This window comes from Piliocolobus tephrosceles, chromosome 8, assembly GCF_002776525.5.
Source record: "Piliocolobus tephrosceles isolate RC106 chromosome 8, ASM277652v3, whole genome shotgun sequence".
NCBI lineage: Eukaryota > Metazoa > Chordata > Mammalia > Primates > Cercopithecidae > Piliocolobus > Piliocolobus tephrosceles.
In genome coordinates this window covers 109,522,275-109,539,124 of record NC_045441.1, presented here as the reverse complement: position 1 = coordinate 109,539,124, position 16,850 = coordinate 109,522,275, and the positions used below count along the sequence as shown (strand labels likewise).

General features: G+C 41.9%; 1 protein-coding gene across 11 annotated transcripts in view; it reads right to left on the bottom strand.

Moving 5' to 3' along the window:
- ST7 (suppression of tumorigenicity 7) overlaps positions 1-14,103 on the bottom strand; it is a 280,691-nt gene extending 266,588 nt beyond the window's left edge. For 5 of the 11 annotated variants that reach the window (XM_023228193.2, XM_023228194.2, XM_023228201.2 and 2 more), the window contains exon 1: positions 13,747-14,103. In XM_023228193.2, coding sequence (XP_023083961.1) covers positions 13,747-13,897 — 151 coding nt within the window. In that variant the 5' untranslated portion in view covers positions 13,898-14,103. Of the gene's footprint in view, positions 1-8,405; positions 8,512-10,399; positions 10,628-10,777; positions 10,967-13,290; positions 13,629-13,746 lie in introns of those variants that run through there. The other 6 variants (XM_023228195.2, XM_031936068.1, XM_023228197.2 and 3 more) reach the window with 3 other exon arrangements.
- Between the last annotated feature and the right edge of the window lie 2,747 nt (positions 14,104-16,850).

Here is a 16,850-nt window from a genome sequence, read left to right as displayed (position 1 = left end):
GGGGGGGGGGCAGGAATAGGAATGATAGAAACCCACAAATAGCAAAGTGAATCATTTGATATTTTGTGTAACATACATCAAGGGGTTGATTTCCTAACCTCCATTTTATTTCTGAAAGTAACAAGTGATACATTAATTTTTTATTGATTTGCAAATTTTACATCCTATTTTGGATAATTTGCTACATTCTGTGGTAAGTAAACTAGGACAGAGAATCACAGGCATACAACATTGTGCTGCAAGAAGCAATAGTTACTTGTTCTCCAGTGCCTCTAAGAAGGGTGAAAGCAATGTGCCAGGACTAGAAGGGAGCTGCTTTCAATTAAATGCAAGGTGAAAATAATGTCATTTCACAAACACAGCTGGGCTTCCTGCCTAGGAGGGTATGCTCTGCTTAAACTACTTAAAATCTCCAGTAAGTAAATTGATTTGAAAGGACTGACATTGCCTGTCTAGCTGCCACGTTTTAATCTTCCGGGTGAGTAGTCAACACTAAAAAGAGATTTCCATAAAGCCAAGGATCAATAGCATTCACTTACGAACACCATGTTTTTAATGAAATGCAACATATATTATGGGCTGGGCGCAGTGGCTCATGCCTGTAATCCCAGCACTTCGGGAGGACAAGGCAGACAGATCACCTGAGGTCAGGAGTTCAAGATCAGCCTGGCCAACATAGTGAAACCTTGCCTCTACTAAAAAGACAAAAATTAGCCGGGTGTGATGGTGGGTGCCCGTAATCCCAACTACTCAGGAGGCTGAGGCCTGAGAATCACTTCAACCTGGGAGGCAAAGATTGCAGTGAGCCAAGATCATGCCACTGCACTGCAGCCCTGGCGACAGAGTGAGACTCCTATCTTAAATATATATATATATATATATATGAAATAAATGACTGCAATAAATAAGTGTAATCCACTAAAAAAGATACTGTCTTAATGTCTACATATTTTTGTATTTTTTGTTTTTGCAGGTGTTACAAACAGAAGAAAACATGTTAAAATGGACCTTATATTTTATTTCTAGGTCATGTTTATTTCTAGAAAGTGAGCTGGGTATGAACAAATGGCTAGGTGGGCATGAACCAATGAACCACGTTCAAGACATGACAGGGGAAAATCTCTTGCTTGTGACACTACACAACTACATTTCCCAAGCTAGATCCAACCTGCTCATCACTACACTTATAAATATCATTTAAGTTTTCTCTTTGGACTGAACAATGATAAATCGTTATTTTATCTTAGCAGCTGACGATATTTCATGCAAACTTTGAATTTAGGTCCTCTTTAGCCCCAACAGTAACATGCTGTTTGTCTTATCTTTTCCAAATATCTTATTACTTTTCTTCATCACATTTATTCTCATGGTTAAAACTGAAAACATTCATTCAAGAATCATAGTTCCTTTAACTGTCCTTTAAAAGCTACCAGAATTGTTGCATTATTTTCTATAGATAAGCAATAAAAAAAAACAGTGTACAAAACATTTATAGGAATGCTTTTAAAAAAAATTTTATTATACTTTAAGTTCTGGGATACATGTGCAGAACGTGCAGGTTTGTTACACAGGCATACATGTGTCCTGGTGGTTTGCTGCACCCATCAATATGTCATCTAGGTTTTAAGCCTCACATGCATTAGGTATTTGTCCTAATGCTCTCCCTCCCCTTGCCCCCAACCCCCCGACAGGCTCCAGTGTGTGATGTTCCCCTCCCTGTGTCCATGGAATACTTTTATAGCCTAAACTAAGTCTGCGTATCTTTGCTCTAACTTAATTGATGTTATATTGCCATCACTTCTGTGCTTTCCCTCCAAAAACAGAATTTGTTTATTCAAATAATGTAAGAGAAAGAAAAAGTTTCTCTTAGGATAATAACTTTAATTGATTAGATTTGCTATAAGATTTTTAAGATTCCATTTCAGACTTTTAGTGAATGATAATGCATATACAGTTTCCAGTTTGGGGAAAGAACGATTGGGCAGCAAATTTCTAATATTTCAGAATTGTAGTTTAGCCTCTCATGCTTCATCTCTCAAATGTAAGGGTACAATTTAAAATACTTTCTTAAAAAGTCTTATGAAAACAGCCAAATATTATATTTCTGCAACATAAATAAGCTAAGACAAAAATTCCTCTCTAAACGATGCCAACTCTGAGCCTGAACTGAGAAAAGTATAATTTGTTTTATTTCGCTTTAAATAAAAGATACGAATGATAGAGGATAGGAATTCTACACAAACAACATAATACACACGCTCCCCAACCCAAGACCCAGGGAAAAGTGCAAACTAGATCACACTAGCTCTTATTATGTAGCACTCTACAAATCTAAACACATGTCACAGAAAGAGAATCAATTGAGTGGAGCAGGTGTAATAAACTGCAAAACACCACAAGAGCATTATTTTATTAGCACTATTAGGAATGTTCAATAAACAGGGTCTATCAAATAAATGAAAAGACCCAATTTGTAGGGAAGTAAATTTCATTCTCATTCCAAAGACAGCGTCCAGAAACTGGAAAAGCTTAACAGACAGAAGAACTGTAAGCATTCTACTATTACCTATCACTAATAAAATAATACTTCAGAATGGTATTAACAACTGACCAAAACAAGACAAAACTCTAAATCTAGGTCACACAATAACTCCAGATATGAGCTGCTTACGTGTCAAAACTACTTCCTTTTTTAAGACGATTTTATACCTCAGAGTGTTTCTACTGTTTGTGGTTTTTAAGTGTTAATTTTTTAAAATAATAAAACAAATAGTCCTTCCTCACTGACCTGAGAGATTCCTTTAAGGTCCTTTTACGCTCTACAACCTTGCTTAAAATTTCTGAAAGACTGATATTTAAACACAATCTTTTATTAGATGTGGAGGTCAACTTAAGAACCAAAGTCCCAGCACTTTAGGAGGCCGAGGCGGGCAGATCACGAGGTCAGGAGTTTGAGACCAGCCTGGCCAATATGGTGAAACCCCGTCTCTACCAAAAATACAAAAATTAGCCAGGTGTGGTGGCGCACACCTGTAGTCCCAGCTACTTAGGAGGCTGAGGCAGAAAAATCGCTTGAACCCGGGAGGCAGAGGTTACAGTGAGCCGAGATCGCACCACTGCACTCCAGGTTGGGAGACAGAGTGAGACTCCGTCTCAAAAAAAAAAAAAAAAAAAACAGAACCAAAGTTAGGGTTCTCCACTGAGTATAAGTGTAACCAGTACACTTTCAGTTTGCTAAAATTCAGAAGGGAAAAAAATGCTTTCTCAGATAAATGTTGCCTTACTTTGTTGAGAAATTTGGTAACTGCAATTAAACGGTGACACCACAGCCACAGCAACATAAGATACTGCTACAGCTAACTAACTGGGCCTGTCAGTTCCTTTTTTTAGCACAGTAGGTAGTACAGGAATGCCTGCTACTTTTAAATGATGGGTAATAGTAACACATCAGCAACTGTCTTGCTCCACTGTAACAAGAAAAATGAGTTTCATTACAAGTTCTCTCTTCTGGAAAATACAAAGCCCTTTATAGATACATTTACAACAACATCTCAAATACAATAGTGATGTTGAGAGATATTATTCCACATTTACAACAAACAGACACTCAGTAGTGTGGTTTCAAACAACCCAATAACCCATTATCTTGCTTGGTGCAGTTTTAGAAAGAATATTCAACGATAAAAAAGATTATATTATATAGTTTAACCTGTCATTTCACTGTGAGAGCCAAGCCTATAGAATATAGAATATAGCCTTCTGAGGAAAAAACCTACTACAATGCCTCGGATTTAAATAGTATTTTACAGTCTACAAAGCACTTTCTTATTCATTTTACAATCTCATATGAGGGTTGCATTCTAGTAAAGGGACCAAGTCTATCATCAAGCTGGAAGGCAAAACTCAGTAACTATCTCAACCACACAAATATTCATAGAACGCCCAGGCTTCCAAATAGGAAGAGAGGAAGTCAATTATCCCTGTTTGCAGATGACGTGATCCTATATCTACAAAACCCTAGTCACCTAATTAAAGAGCTTCTGCACAGTAAAAGAAACTATCATCTGAATGAACAGGCAAACTACAGAATGGGAGAAAATTTTTGCAATCTACCCATTTGACAAAGTCTAATATCCAGAATCTACAAGGAACTTAAACAAATTTACAAGAAAAAAATCAAACAGCCCCATTAAAAAGTAGGCAAAGGATATGAACAGACATTTCTCAAAAGAAGACATGTATGTGGCCAATGAATATAGAAAAATGCTCACCATCACTGATCACTACAGAAATGCAAATCAAAACCACAATGAGATACCATCTCACGCCAGTCAAAATGGTGATTATTAAAAAGTCAGGAAACCACAGATGCTGATGAGGCTGTGGAGAAATAGGAATGCCTTTGCACTGTTGGTGGGATGTAAATTAGTTCAACCTTTGTGGAAGACAGTGTGGCAATTCCTCAAGGATCTAGAACCAGAAATAATACCATTTAACCCAGCAATCCCATTACTAGGTGTATACCCAAAGAATATAAGTCATTCTACTATAAAGACACACTTACACGTATGTTTACTGCAGCACTATTTACAATAGCAAAGACATGGAACCAACTCAAATGTCCATCAATGATAGACTGGATAAAGAAAATGTGGTACACATACACCATGGAATACTATGCAGCCATAAAAAAAGGAATGAGAGCATCTCCTTTGCAGGGACATGGATGAAGCTGTAAGCCACCATCCTCAGCAAACTAACACAGGAACAGAAAACCAAACACTGCATGTTCTCACTCATAAGTGGGAGTTGAACAATGAGAACACATGAACACAGGCAGAGGAACCACACACACCAGGGGCAGTCAGGGGGTGGGGGGTGAGGGGAGGGAGAGCATCAGGACAAACAGCTAATGCATGCAGGGGTTAAAGCCTAGATGACGGGTTGATAGGTGCAGCAAACCACCATGACACACGTACACCTACATAACAAACCTACACATTCTGCACTTGCATCCCAGAACTTAAAGTAAAATTAAAAAGAAAGAAAGAAAGAAAATTCCATAGTCTCAGCCCAAAAGCTCCTTAAGCTAATAAACAACTTTAGCAAAGCCTCAGGATATAAAATCAATATGCAAAAATCACTAACATTCCTACACACCAACAACAGTCAGACCAAGAGCCAATCAAGAATGCAAACATATTCACAATTGCCCCCCCCACCCACCACATACACACACAAAAACGTAGGAATACAGCTAACCATGGAGGTGAAAGATCACTACATGAAGAACTACAAAACACTGCTCAAAGAGATCAGAGATGACACAAGCAAATGGAAAAACATTCCATGCTCATGGATAGGAAGAGTCAATATCATTAAAATGCTCATACTGTCCAAAGCAATTTACAGATTCAATGATATTCCTATTAAACTACCATTGACATTCATCACAGAACTAGAAAAAACTGTTTCAAAATTCATATGGAACCAAAAAAGAGCCCAAACAGTCAAGGCAATCCTAAGCAAAAAGAACAAAGCTGGAGGCATCATGCTACTTGCTACTCATCTTCAAACTATACTACAGGGCTACAGTAACCAGAACAGCATGATACTGGTACAAAACCAGACACATAGACCAATGGAATAGAATAAAGAACCCAGAAATAATGCTGCACACCTACAACTATCTGATCTTCGACAAATCTGACAAAACAAGCAATGGGAGAAGGATTGCCTATTCAATAAATGGTGCTGGGATATATGACTAGCCATATGCAAAAGACTGAACGTGGACCCCTTCTTTACACCATACACAAGTTAACTCAAGATGGATTAGAGACTTAAGTGTAAAACCAAAAACTATAAAAACCCTGAAAGACAACCTACACAATACCATTCAGGACATAGGAACGGGTAAGGATTTCATTACGAAGACACCAAAGGCAACTGCAATAAAAGCAAAAATTGACAAATAAAATCTAAATTAAAGAGCCTCTGCACAGCAACAGAAACTAGCAACAGAGTGAACAGAAAACCTACAGAACGGAGACAATTTTTGGAAACTACGCATCTGACAAAGATCTAATATCCAGCATCAATAAGGAACTTAAACCAATGTCAAGTACCTCATATTATCTGTATGAATGGAGTTCAGGGTTCTACCAATGTGGAAAAAAATTGTCTGTGAGCAATGATATAGTAGTACAAGAAAGACTTGGTTGGGAAATTTTTCAAAATAATATCGGCAGGCAAAATGAAACTTAACAGACAGAACTGTAACTCAAAAGTGATTAGAAATACTTCAGCACAACTTTATGTGTTTGCAGTGGCTCACGCCTACAATTCCAGTACTTTGGGAGGCCGAGGGGGGCAGATCACCAGAGGCCAGAAGTTTGAGACCAGTCTGGATAAGATGGTGAACCCTGTCTCTACAAAAAATACAAAAATTAGCTGGGCATGATGGCGTGCACCTGTAATCCCAGTTACTTGGGAGGGTGAGGCATTAGAATCACTTGAACCTGGGAAGTGGAGGTTGCAGTCAGCTGAGATCTCATCCCTGCACTCCAGCCTGGGTGACACAGCGAGATTCTGTCTTTAAAAAAAAAAAAAAAGGCCGGGCGCAGTGGCTCAAGCCTGTAATCCCAGCACTTTGGGAGGCCGAGATGGGCGGATCACGAGGTCAGGAGATCGAGACCATCCTGGCTAACACGGTGAAACCCCATCTCCACTAAAAAAATACAAAAAACTAGCCGGGCGAGGTGGCGGGCGCCTGTAGTCCCAGCTACTCGGGAGGCTGAGGCAGGAGAATGGCGTGAACCCGGGAGGCGGAGCTTGCAGTGAGCTGAGATAGTGCCACTGCACTCCAGCCTGGGCGACAGAGCAAGACTCCGTCTCAAAAAAAAAAAAAAAGAATCCCAGCATATTTGGAGGGTGGTGATGTAGAAAAAGAGAGGTGGAAGTTCAGATTTGAGGGGTAAGAAAGAGTCATAGCATCAGACTTTGTAAATGAAGGTAATATACTTAGATTGTATTTTCAGTGCAATGGAAGCCACTGCAGAAAGTCATATGACTTGTATTCTGGACTTGTATTCACTAAGAATTAAGAGTCCAAACTGTAAAAAACATGTATACTCATTAAGTCCACGTATTTTCTTGATAATATGCTTTGCACTCGATTAATTCATCGTAAGACACAGAATCCCAGAGCTAGAAGGAAACTTAATGAATGTAAAACCATTATTTTACATATACAAAAACTCAAGGCCAGAGAAACATGCATCATTCGGATTGCTTTATTAATGGCTGAGAAAAATATCTCCAAAAATAATTAAGGGCAACTAAGATGTCTGGGATACATTCTAAACTCAAAGCTGACATTAATCAAAAAATTGCCCTTTTATATATTCATAAACTGAACCACCATGCTTTAGATGCATATGACCCATCATAGAACACAGAAGATTTTGTAACAGTCTCTGACCACAATCTAAAGCTGCAAACTTAGATGGGGCATATACTCAGCAATGCATTTGATCAATTGTACTGTTCCAATCCCAGCTCACTAAATACACCATAACTTGGATATTCATTCATCCAGTGAATAAGGATCTACTCTGTACAAGGAATTACACTGGAAGATGAAGAACTAGAATGTAGAAGAAGTGATAAAACATACACACACAAAAAAAGATGCATATATACACAAACACTGACCCACATATATTACACACATATACCATAATTCATGTAAGGTAAAGTAACTGCAGACATGGCATAAACAGCAAAATAACTAGAATTAGAACTGAAGCTTTAAGATGTGACTGAATTGTTGGAATTCCTTGTAAAACTTGAACAGATAAAGAGCTGTTTCTTTTGATGAGCAAAGAAAGTGTGTTGAGATGGAATCTACTCCCGGTGAAGATGCTGTGAACATTGCTGAAATGACAACAAAGGATTTAGAATATTACATAAACTTCGTTGATGAAGCAGTGGCAGGGTGGCAAAATTGACTCCAATTCTGAAAGAAGTTCTATCGTGGGTAAAATGCTATCAAACGGCATCACATGATACAGAGAAATCTGTCTCTGGAAAGGAAAGCCAATCCATGCGACAAACTTTATGGCTGTCTTATTTGAAGAAACTGCCACAGCTACCCCAACCTTTAGCAACCACCACCCTGATCAGTCAGCAGCCATAAACATCAAGACTCTCTACCAGCAAAAAGATTATGACTTCCTGAGGCTCAGATAGCACTTTTTTTTTTTTAGCAAGAAAGTATTTTTAAATTAAGATATAAACATTGATCTTTTAGATATAATGCTACTGCACTCTTAATAGAATACAATATAGTGTAACTATAACTTTTATATGCACTAGGAAACCAAAACTTTCATGGGACTCACTTTATTGCGGTGGCCTGGAACCAAACTCGCAGTGTCTCCAATGTAAGCCTGTCTTTTCTGCAGCTGAAAGGATCAGAAGGCAGCATGCCAGCTGGTCCCTGACGGACTGGTGGGATTTACAGATAGGGAAGAACATTTTAGACAACAGGCACAACAGGGGCAAAAGACCTATGTAAACTGCAACCAGACCCCCTAGAAGGAAAACCCAATTTTAAGTTTTAAGTAAATTAAAATCTAAATGTTAAGTAAATTTAGAGCAAAAATTCTCAACATGAAAAAATGCCAAAACTGAGCTGCAGCCTAACTTATATATCATGTCAACAATGTAAGAGTTTTACATCTGTATTTATGAGCTTAATTAACACAAAAAAAAATGTCTTCTAAATAACTTGACGAGGCACGGTGGCTCACACCTGCAATCCCAGAACTTTGGGAGGTGGAGGCAGGAGGACTTCTTGAGCCCAGGAGTTCAAGAACAAAGGGGACCCTCTCTCTACAAAAAAAAATTAGCCATGCATTGTGGTGTGCACCTGTAGTCTCAGCTACTAAGAGTGAGGTGGCAGGCTGAGACAGGAGGATTGCTTGACCCTGGAAGTTGAGGCTGCAGTGAGCTGTAATTGCACCACTGCACTCCAGCCTGGGTGACGGAGTGAAACCTTGTCTCAAACATAAGTAAATAAATAACTTTAAGCCTAGGTCAGGCTATTACATTTGTTTTCCAAAAAGAATGAAAACGGATTTCAGAGAGATTTGAAAACTTGCTTTTCAGCAAATAGAAAAAGAATTGGAAAATCACTTATGATGCTTTTTGCAAAAATGGCAAAGTTGTCCATTTTAGGAAAAGGTGTTTAAATTTAGCAGCAAAAAACTTTATAACATAAGGTAGATGAGAAAGTGCCATCAACATCACTGTTTAAAGTAAGTTATGGTGCTATTTTTTAAGACTCACCTATTTCAATAATATCCTGCATGACCGCTCCAATCTACAATTAATTTTCTGCCCTTTGGAAAAGTATTGCTTTATGATATTAATTCACTTGAAAACTGACAAGTAATATTATTTGGGGTCTTTTAAAAACCTTGTTAAAAGTTCATTCTATTTTCAGTAAATCATAAAACTATTTTAATACTCTTGTATCCAAATCAAGAGCAGAGCCTCAAAAATCAGTTATCAGCAGCTGGGCATGGTGGCACACACCTGTAATACTAGCTATCAGGGAGGCTGAGGTGGGAGGATCCCTTAAGCCCAGGAGTTTAAGCTCAACCTAGGTAACATACTAAGACTCTCTTAAAAAACAAACAAACAAACAAAAAAACTATTATCAAAGCTAACCATTATGTACTATTCCTATTATGTCCATTTCTCCCCTTTCTTTTTTAAATTTCATTTTCATTACAAGATGTGGTTGCCTATGTGAGTTTCTCTGCATGGTCTAAGAGAATACTGTGGAATTCTTTGAACTATATCCCTACCCTAAATGGCACTGGCTCAATGTAACCAAGATCACACAAGCCAAGCTGGTGGGAGTAGGGAAGTAGTATACCTCAAAAATAGCATTCAGGCTGGGCGCGGTGGCTCAAGCCTGTAATCCCAGCACTTTGGGAGGCCGAGACGGGCGGATCATGAGGTCAGGAGATCGAGACCATCCTGGCTAACACGGTGAAACCCCGTCTCTACTAAAAATGCAGAAAACTAGCCGGGCGAGGTGGCGGGCGCCTGTAGTCCCAGCTACTCGGGAGGCTGAGGCAGGAGAATGGCGTGAACCCGGGAGGCGGAGCTTGCAGTGAGCTGAGATCCGGCCACTGCACTCCAGCCCGGGCGACAGAGCGAGACTCCGTCTCAAAAAAAAAAAAAAAAAAATAGCATTCAAACCATTTTTACTTGGAAAACTACACGATATAAGAGCTAGAAACAGTATGGTTATTCATCAAAGTCCTTTTCTTTTATTATTTTAAATTAAATTCCACATGATTCACAGTTCTCTGAATCTGACCTGCACTTTCACAGCTTTGTGCCTTTGTTTGGGAGGTCCACCTCCGAGTTCTCAACCATGGAATTCTCCTCATCCTCTCACGCTCAATTCAAGGGAAGCTCTCACAGTCTTGCCCAGCCCCATCTTGCATATGCCAAGTTGTGTTCTTGTTGTAAACTTTATTTACCCTGGGTGTTACAAACTCGTTCATCTTTCTTATAGTACCTGTTATAGTACATTAGGAGATATCTAAATTTAAAAAAAAAAATCGAGTTAAGCTCATTTACCATAAAATATGATCAAATGAGGATTAAAATTATCACAGATGGTCAAGATACTGAGAAGATACTGAGCAGATATCCAAGAACGACTCCAGCATACTTTTACCAGATTCCTTACCCCTACAAGTGCACAGTTGGGCCTTTGGAAGCCCTGGCTCCTGGCTGCCTGATTGTGATGGTGTCCTGGGCTTCCTTGAGGAGGGAGGGAGGCCTGCACCATCTGCAACTCCCTAAAAGCAGCTCCGGATTCAGTAACCTCTTCAGGAACACACTTGTCTTCATCACCGGAAGAGTAAGCACCACAGGGCTGAAGAACAGCCAAATTAGTCCCATTAGAACTCTTTTAGACCTCCCTGCAAGGACAAGTTAGACCAGGCTAGCTCCTGCCTCCCCTCTCAGGGGTGCTGGCTAATGACTTCTTTCTCCCTAGGCCTGCCTTGCCAATAACTTCAGTACAGAAACTTTTTCCCAAAGGGGAGGGGAATTGGCAAGGAAGGAGGGAATTAAGTTGACAACAACCTTCTGGCAGTTTTCCTACTATAACTTCTCACTGTTACTTAAAAGGGAAGAAAACAGGCCTCTAATGTCTGCAATTGTCTTTTGAAAAACCTAAACTATTCTGGAGTGGTTTGTTGCTGTAATTTCATGTCTCAAAATTAATGCCAAAGTCCTCCTCCCACCCCAGATCCTGTTACATTCTCATAAAAACAGCAGAGATGAGTGCTCCCTGTGTGCTTCCCCTTTTATCTTCCTTTATGACTGAAATGAGCATGAAACCAAACTGAAAAGTCCAGCATCACCAGGTCTTCTATCATGTGTCCAGCAAGGTACAGCCTGGATGGCACGTTCATCTTCATATTTTCTCTATCTCTTAGAACTGTCCCTACACAAATTAACAAAGGCATCTCTGAGAAATGCTAGACTTAAATTGCTAGGAGAAGACCTAACAATGCCCTTCCTTAACAAGTACACATTTTCCCAGTAGGTATTTTGCTTCTTGCCCGATCTGCACAGAGCACTGGATGTGACACTTACACATATATACATGCATAATTATTTAACCTAACTGATGAAAATATGATATACAAATGCATATTATGAAATAAAATTTTAAGTGTGTAATAAGGAGAAACACTAATATTTTTAAAACTAGTGTGTTTGAAACTTAATCCGAAGTGCAAAAGTGTTGAAAAGTGGGACCTGTGAGTGGTAACGAGGTCGTGAGGGCTCTGCCTTCAAGAATGAATTAATTTTGTTATTGAAGGAGTAGGTTTGTTATAAAAGTGAAACTGGGCCCCCTCTTGTTTTCTCATGTTCTCTTGCCCTTTCACCTTCCACCAAGGGATGACAGCAAGAAGGACCTCCCCGGATGCCAGTCCCTTGATCTCAGACTTCCCTGACTCCTGAACTACAAGAAAAAAAACCTATTCTTTAAAAATTACCCAATCTGTGGTATCGTTACAGCGGCACAAAACAGACTGAGACTGTTACCAACAAATACATAATTCCTTTACAACATATATTCAAACAACTTCTTAAAGGTATAGAACTTTGGGACCAGAAGGTATCCTGGAGAAATATTTGTCTAAAGCGAAGAAGACAATATTGTGATCCAATTTTTTGGATCACAATATTGTCCAAAAAGCAGCCATCCAAAAAGATGAAAAGCCAGAAAGCCATGGTCTTTCCGATGACAGATGCCAAAGGGCTGAGCAGCACCTATTCAAATAGCGAAACGATTCTAGAGTGCTGAATCCTATCCGCCTCCCAGGGACACTATCCCGAGGGATATTACAAAACAAATGTAAATACAAACATGAGTTCAAGTTAGTAATCAAAATACTTAAGTTAGTATCTGAAAGGTACAAGTTTCCTAACAAAATGAGTACATTATCTCTAGCGTTTTAAAAAACGTTTCAATGCAGCTAAACACCTGAGGAAAATGCATTTCCAGATCTGCACTCCCAGAGTATGGAGATTAACAACGGAAAATATATATGTGTACATATGTATCTACATTCAGGACTGTAAGAATTTCCCAGTATTGTGAAATCGAAATCTAAAACAAAAACAAAAACACTCTACCTTGAAATTTCCAGATTTCAAGGATTGTAATTCTTAGCTCAAAACATACTTTGTGTTTCGGAACTCTCTGTAGTGTTAGGGCTCGTGTGTTTTCTTTGCGGGTGTTTTTTTAACGACTCAGTGGGCTGGCTCCAAGTTTGTTAAGATCCTGTTCTAATTACCTCCTGCATTTACCACCAAGGATGGGAGGCACGCGGCACTTGCTTAGCCTATGTAGCTTTAGAGGGAAAGGAGACGAGCAAAGATCACTGAAAACTGCAACAGAAACCCTCAGAAATTCCAGCTTTCCTCTCTTCCCTCTGGTCCCTTCGACAATCCATTTGGTGACCTGACACGTCATCCATACACTGCCAAGAGTGCCTTTGGGAACCCCTCTCCCCACTACCCAACCAGAGAGACAGCCCCACGCCCGGCGAGGCGCAACTCCGGGCCGCGGAGGGCGCCGCCCGGACAGCCCGGCTGGGTCGGGGGGCTTCGCCGCCGAGCACCCAACGGCAGCCGCCCTCGGGCCTCCGCGGCCGGCCGGGAGGGCGCCTCCCTGACTACCTCTTCGGTCGCTCGGCACCCACAGCCGGGAGGGCGTGAGGAAGGACTCGGTCTAACTCCGGGGAACCCTCGGAGTTCCGGCGCAGACACCCGAGGGGGTATCCCGGGAACTCCCTCGCCCGCTACATCCGTTCTGCTTCGTCTCCAGACCACCAGCGACGCTGCAGGGCGGCAGCCAGCCGGGCCCGCGTTGCGGTCTGTGCGCGTCGCAGCGCTTCCTCCGCGGGGCCGTAAAGGCCGCCGGCCGCCCCCGCGCCCGCAGCCGCCCGGCCCCGCCGCCTAAGCCGCCGCGTAGCTGGCGGGTGGCCGCGGGAGTCCGGTGCGCGGGCCCTGGCGCGTCCCCGAGCGCGCGCCCAGCCGACCGCGCGCCCAGCCGACCGCGGCCCCGCGCGAGTTACACTAACTTTCCGGGGCGGGGGAGGGGCGGGCGCCGCGGGCCCGGCTCCCCGGCCTTACCTGTGCTCAAATTGTCGTTGATTTTCAAAGGCACCCGCAGGATGTAGACCAGGAATAGCACGATGAAGAACCACACGGTCCACAGATACGTCCAAGACCAAACTATGCAGGACTTGAGCTGCTCCAGAAAGCCCGTGGCCGCTTCAGCCATGTTTCAGCGCTGCTCTCTGCTGCCGCGGCTCTCGGTGTCTGCCGGGATGATTCACCGGCCCGGAGGCGCAGCTCGCGCCGCCGCCGCCGCCGCCGCCGCCGCGGCCCGGGCGCCCCCGGAGCCCGCCCGCCGCCGGGGACGCAGGAGCGGCGGGAAATCGCGCGGGCCGCGGGCGCGCCGGCTTTTCCTTCTCCAGCCTTATTGCTAACAAGTGGCTTTCGTGGAGCGATCACGTGGCCCCTGCCCCCTCGCGTTCTAGGTCCATTTATATTTATTATGCTAATATTTAGAAAGACAAGGCCAAGTGGCGCGTCGAAGGAAACTCCTCAGGCAGTTACAACCCGCATAAGTTGAACGTTTACCACACGCCAGGCACTGCTCCACGCTCCGTACAATCTCATTTAACCCCTGCAACAATCCCCACTACGATCCTCTTTCTATAGGTAGGGAAACTGAGGCTCACAGCAGCTGCGTAGTTTACCTTAAGGTGGAACCAAAATTCAATTGTAGTGGTGTATTCTGGAGCCCGAGGTCTTAAACCCTACACTCTGCTCCCTTATCAGGATTCAGGCTCAGGGAATGAATAAACCCGGGACAGCTAGGAGAAGGGAGGAGGTGCGCTCCTGTCGCCGGCTAGCAGGCCTGAAGATAAATCACTCTATTCAGCAAGATTTGGATGGCAGATGCTATTTACCTTTGTTCTGTCTCTTTGAAGCAGCGCAGAGATTTTCCAGAGATATCTTGACAAGATGAATGTTTATCCTCCAGGTTTTTTGGTGATCAGAGGTCAAACTATTCTCAGCCTGTTTTTAACATAAACAGTTCTCTGGGGTAATTTTGACTGTGAAACGGCTACCTTTAACAAAAAGTCCATTTTAAAGATTTTTTTGTTTTGTTTTGTCTGTGCTGAATAAAATGTTTATTTTCTTATAAAATGTTTTCTCAGCTGAAATTTTCAAGTCTGTTTCTGTCCATAAGTGATTTGACTTTCTATGTATTCGATGGTAACGAGGCAATTGCAGGTTTTCCAGTCTACAGTTATTTTTTAAATTCTGAGCATAAAGAATATTTTATTATAAATTGTTTTTGCTTGCTTGTATAATAGTTTCTTCCATAATTAAATAAGCTCCTTTAACTTTTCACATATAGGGCCTATTATGGCATACATAATGGATGGAATTACTCTTAAATTGTTACTAATTCCAGCCTCTCTCTGCTACTGTTTCTTCCTCACATTTTATCTACTACGGTGAGATCCAGGCCAGGGTAAGTGAAATTGGCACACATAGACTTTCTTTGTAGTTATTTATGGCAGCACATGACCAAATGATTTTTGTGTCTAACACTGATACATGGAATCTCAGTAAAATAAAACAATATTGTCACTAGTAGAGGATCGTGACTGCAAGTTGTCCAGGTTCTCGGCGTTTTGAACAAAGAATTGAACAAAACCCCAGCGAAGCAACAAAAGAACGAAAGCAAGAATTTATTGAAAACGATAGTACACTCCACATTACGGCAGCGGGCGGGGGAGCGGGCGGAGGAGCGGCTCAAGGGCCCAGATACAGAATCCTCTTGGGTCCAAATATCCCCAAGAAGTTTCCCACTGGCAACTTCATGCCCACTTCAGGTAAATGAAGTGGTGGCCCGCAATCTGTCTGATTGGTTGCAGAAAGCAGCCAACCAGAGGCTGAAATGAAGATATAAAGGTAACACTCCTGTGCAAACATCTGATTGGTTGCAAAAAGCAACCAATCAGAGGTTGGGATGAAGATACAAAGTTATACTTCTATGCAAATGAAGACTTGCCGCAGTTTGATTAGTTGTGGACAACAACCATTCAGAGGCTGGAGTGAAGTTACAAAGTTGCAAATGAAGACTGCACCCGCAATCAGTCTGATCTGTTGCAGACAGCCAATTTCCCATCTGCTAGGCTGAAAAGGTCAAAGGTAGCCTCTGGTCCTTTTGTTACTTAGGCGTGGAAAGTTAGGGTTTTCCTTTCAATTTAGTTCAAGGCAGTCCTTAGTTTCCATGCCTCCAGACCCTGTTCTCCTGCCTCAATATGAGTGTATGAACCACCTATTTTATGTGATGATTAAATAACCCACCAGATCCTCTGCGAGTCACTAAATTAGGATATTGACTACTTAATTTAAATGAACATCCAGAGGCCTGGCTTTTTGCTGTCAATGAACCTCAATGAATGGACATGAGTATGACTCTGCTGAGTCACAATCTTCTAATTCTCTACTAGGCGCTCCTGGGAAGTCAGCCCTATATTAATCATCATTGCCTCTCCTGGTGTGCATCCTGGCATGTGGTGGGGACTGTACACATGTCTTTGTGCTTCAAAACAGAAGTAAGCATAATCTCTTGCAAACTGTGGCTGCTTCAGTATAGCTGGAGTGCAGGCTCTGCAGAGTGGTGTGGCTAGAGACAAAGCTAAAGATACAGGCCTGAGTCTGATTTTGAAGGGCCTAGTAGAAACACTAAGGTGTTCATAGCTATGGGGCGGGGCATTGCACACACCAATCCAAATGACCAACTCAAAGATTTATTTAAGTGGAGATTTAAGAAACATTAAGGAAGTAGATGACTCATGCCTGTAATCCCAAAACTTTGGGAGGCCGAGGTGGGAGAATCACTTGAGTCTAGGAGTTTGAGAACAGCACAGGCAACATAGAGAGATCTTGTCTGTACAAAACAAATGTTTTAATTAGCTGGGTGTGGCAGTGTGCACCTGTAGTACCAGCTACTCAGGAGGCTGAGGTTGGAGGGTCACTAGAGCCTGAGAGGTTGAGGCTTTAGTGAGCTGTGATTGTGCCAGTCACTCCAGGGTGAGACCTTGTCGAAAGAGAGAGGAAGGAAGGGAGGCAGGGAGGGAAGAAGGAAGGAAGGAAGGAAAGGGGGAAGGGAAGGGGAGAGAAAGAAAGAAAGGATAGAGAAAGAAAGG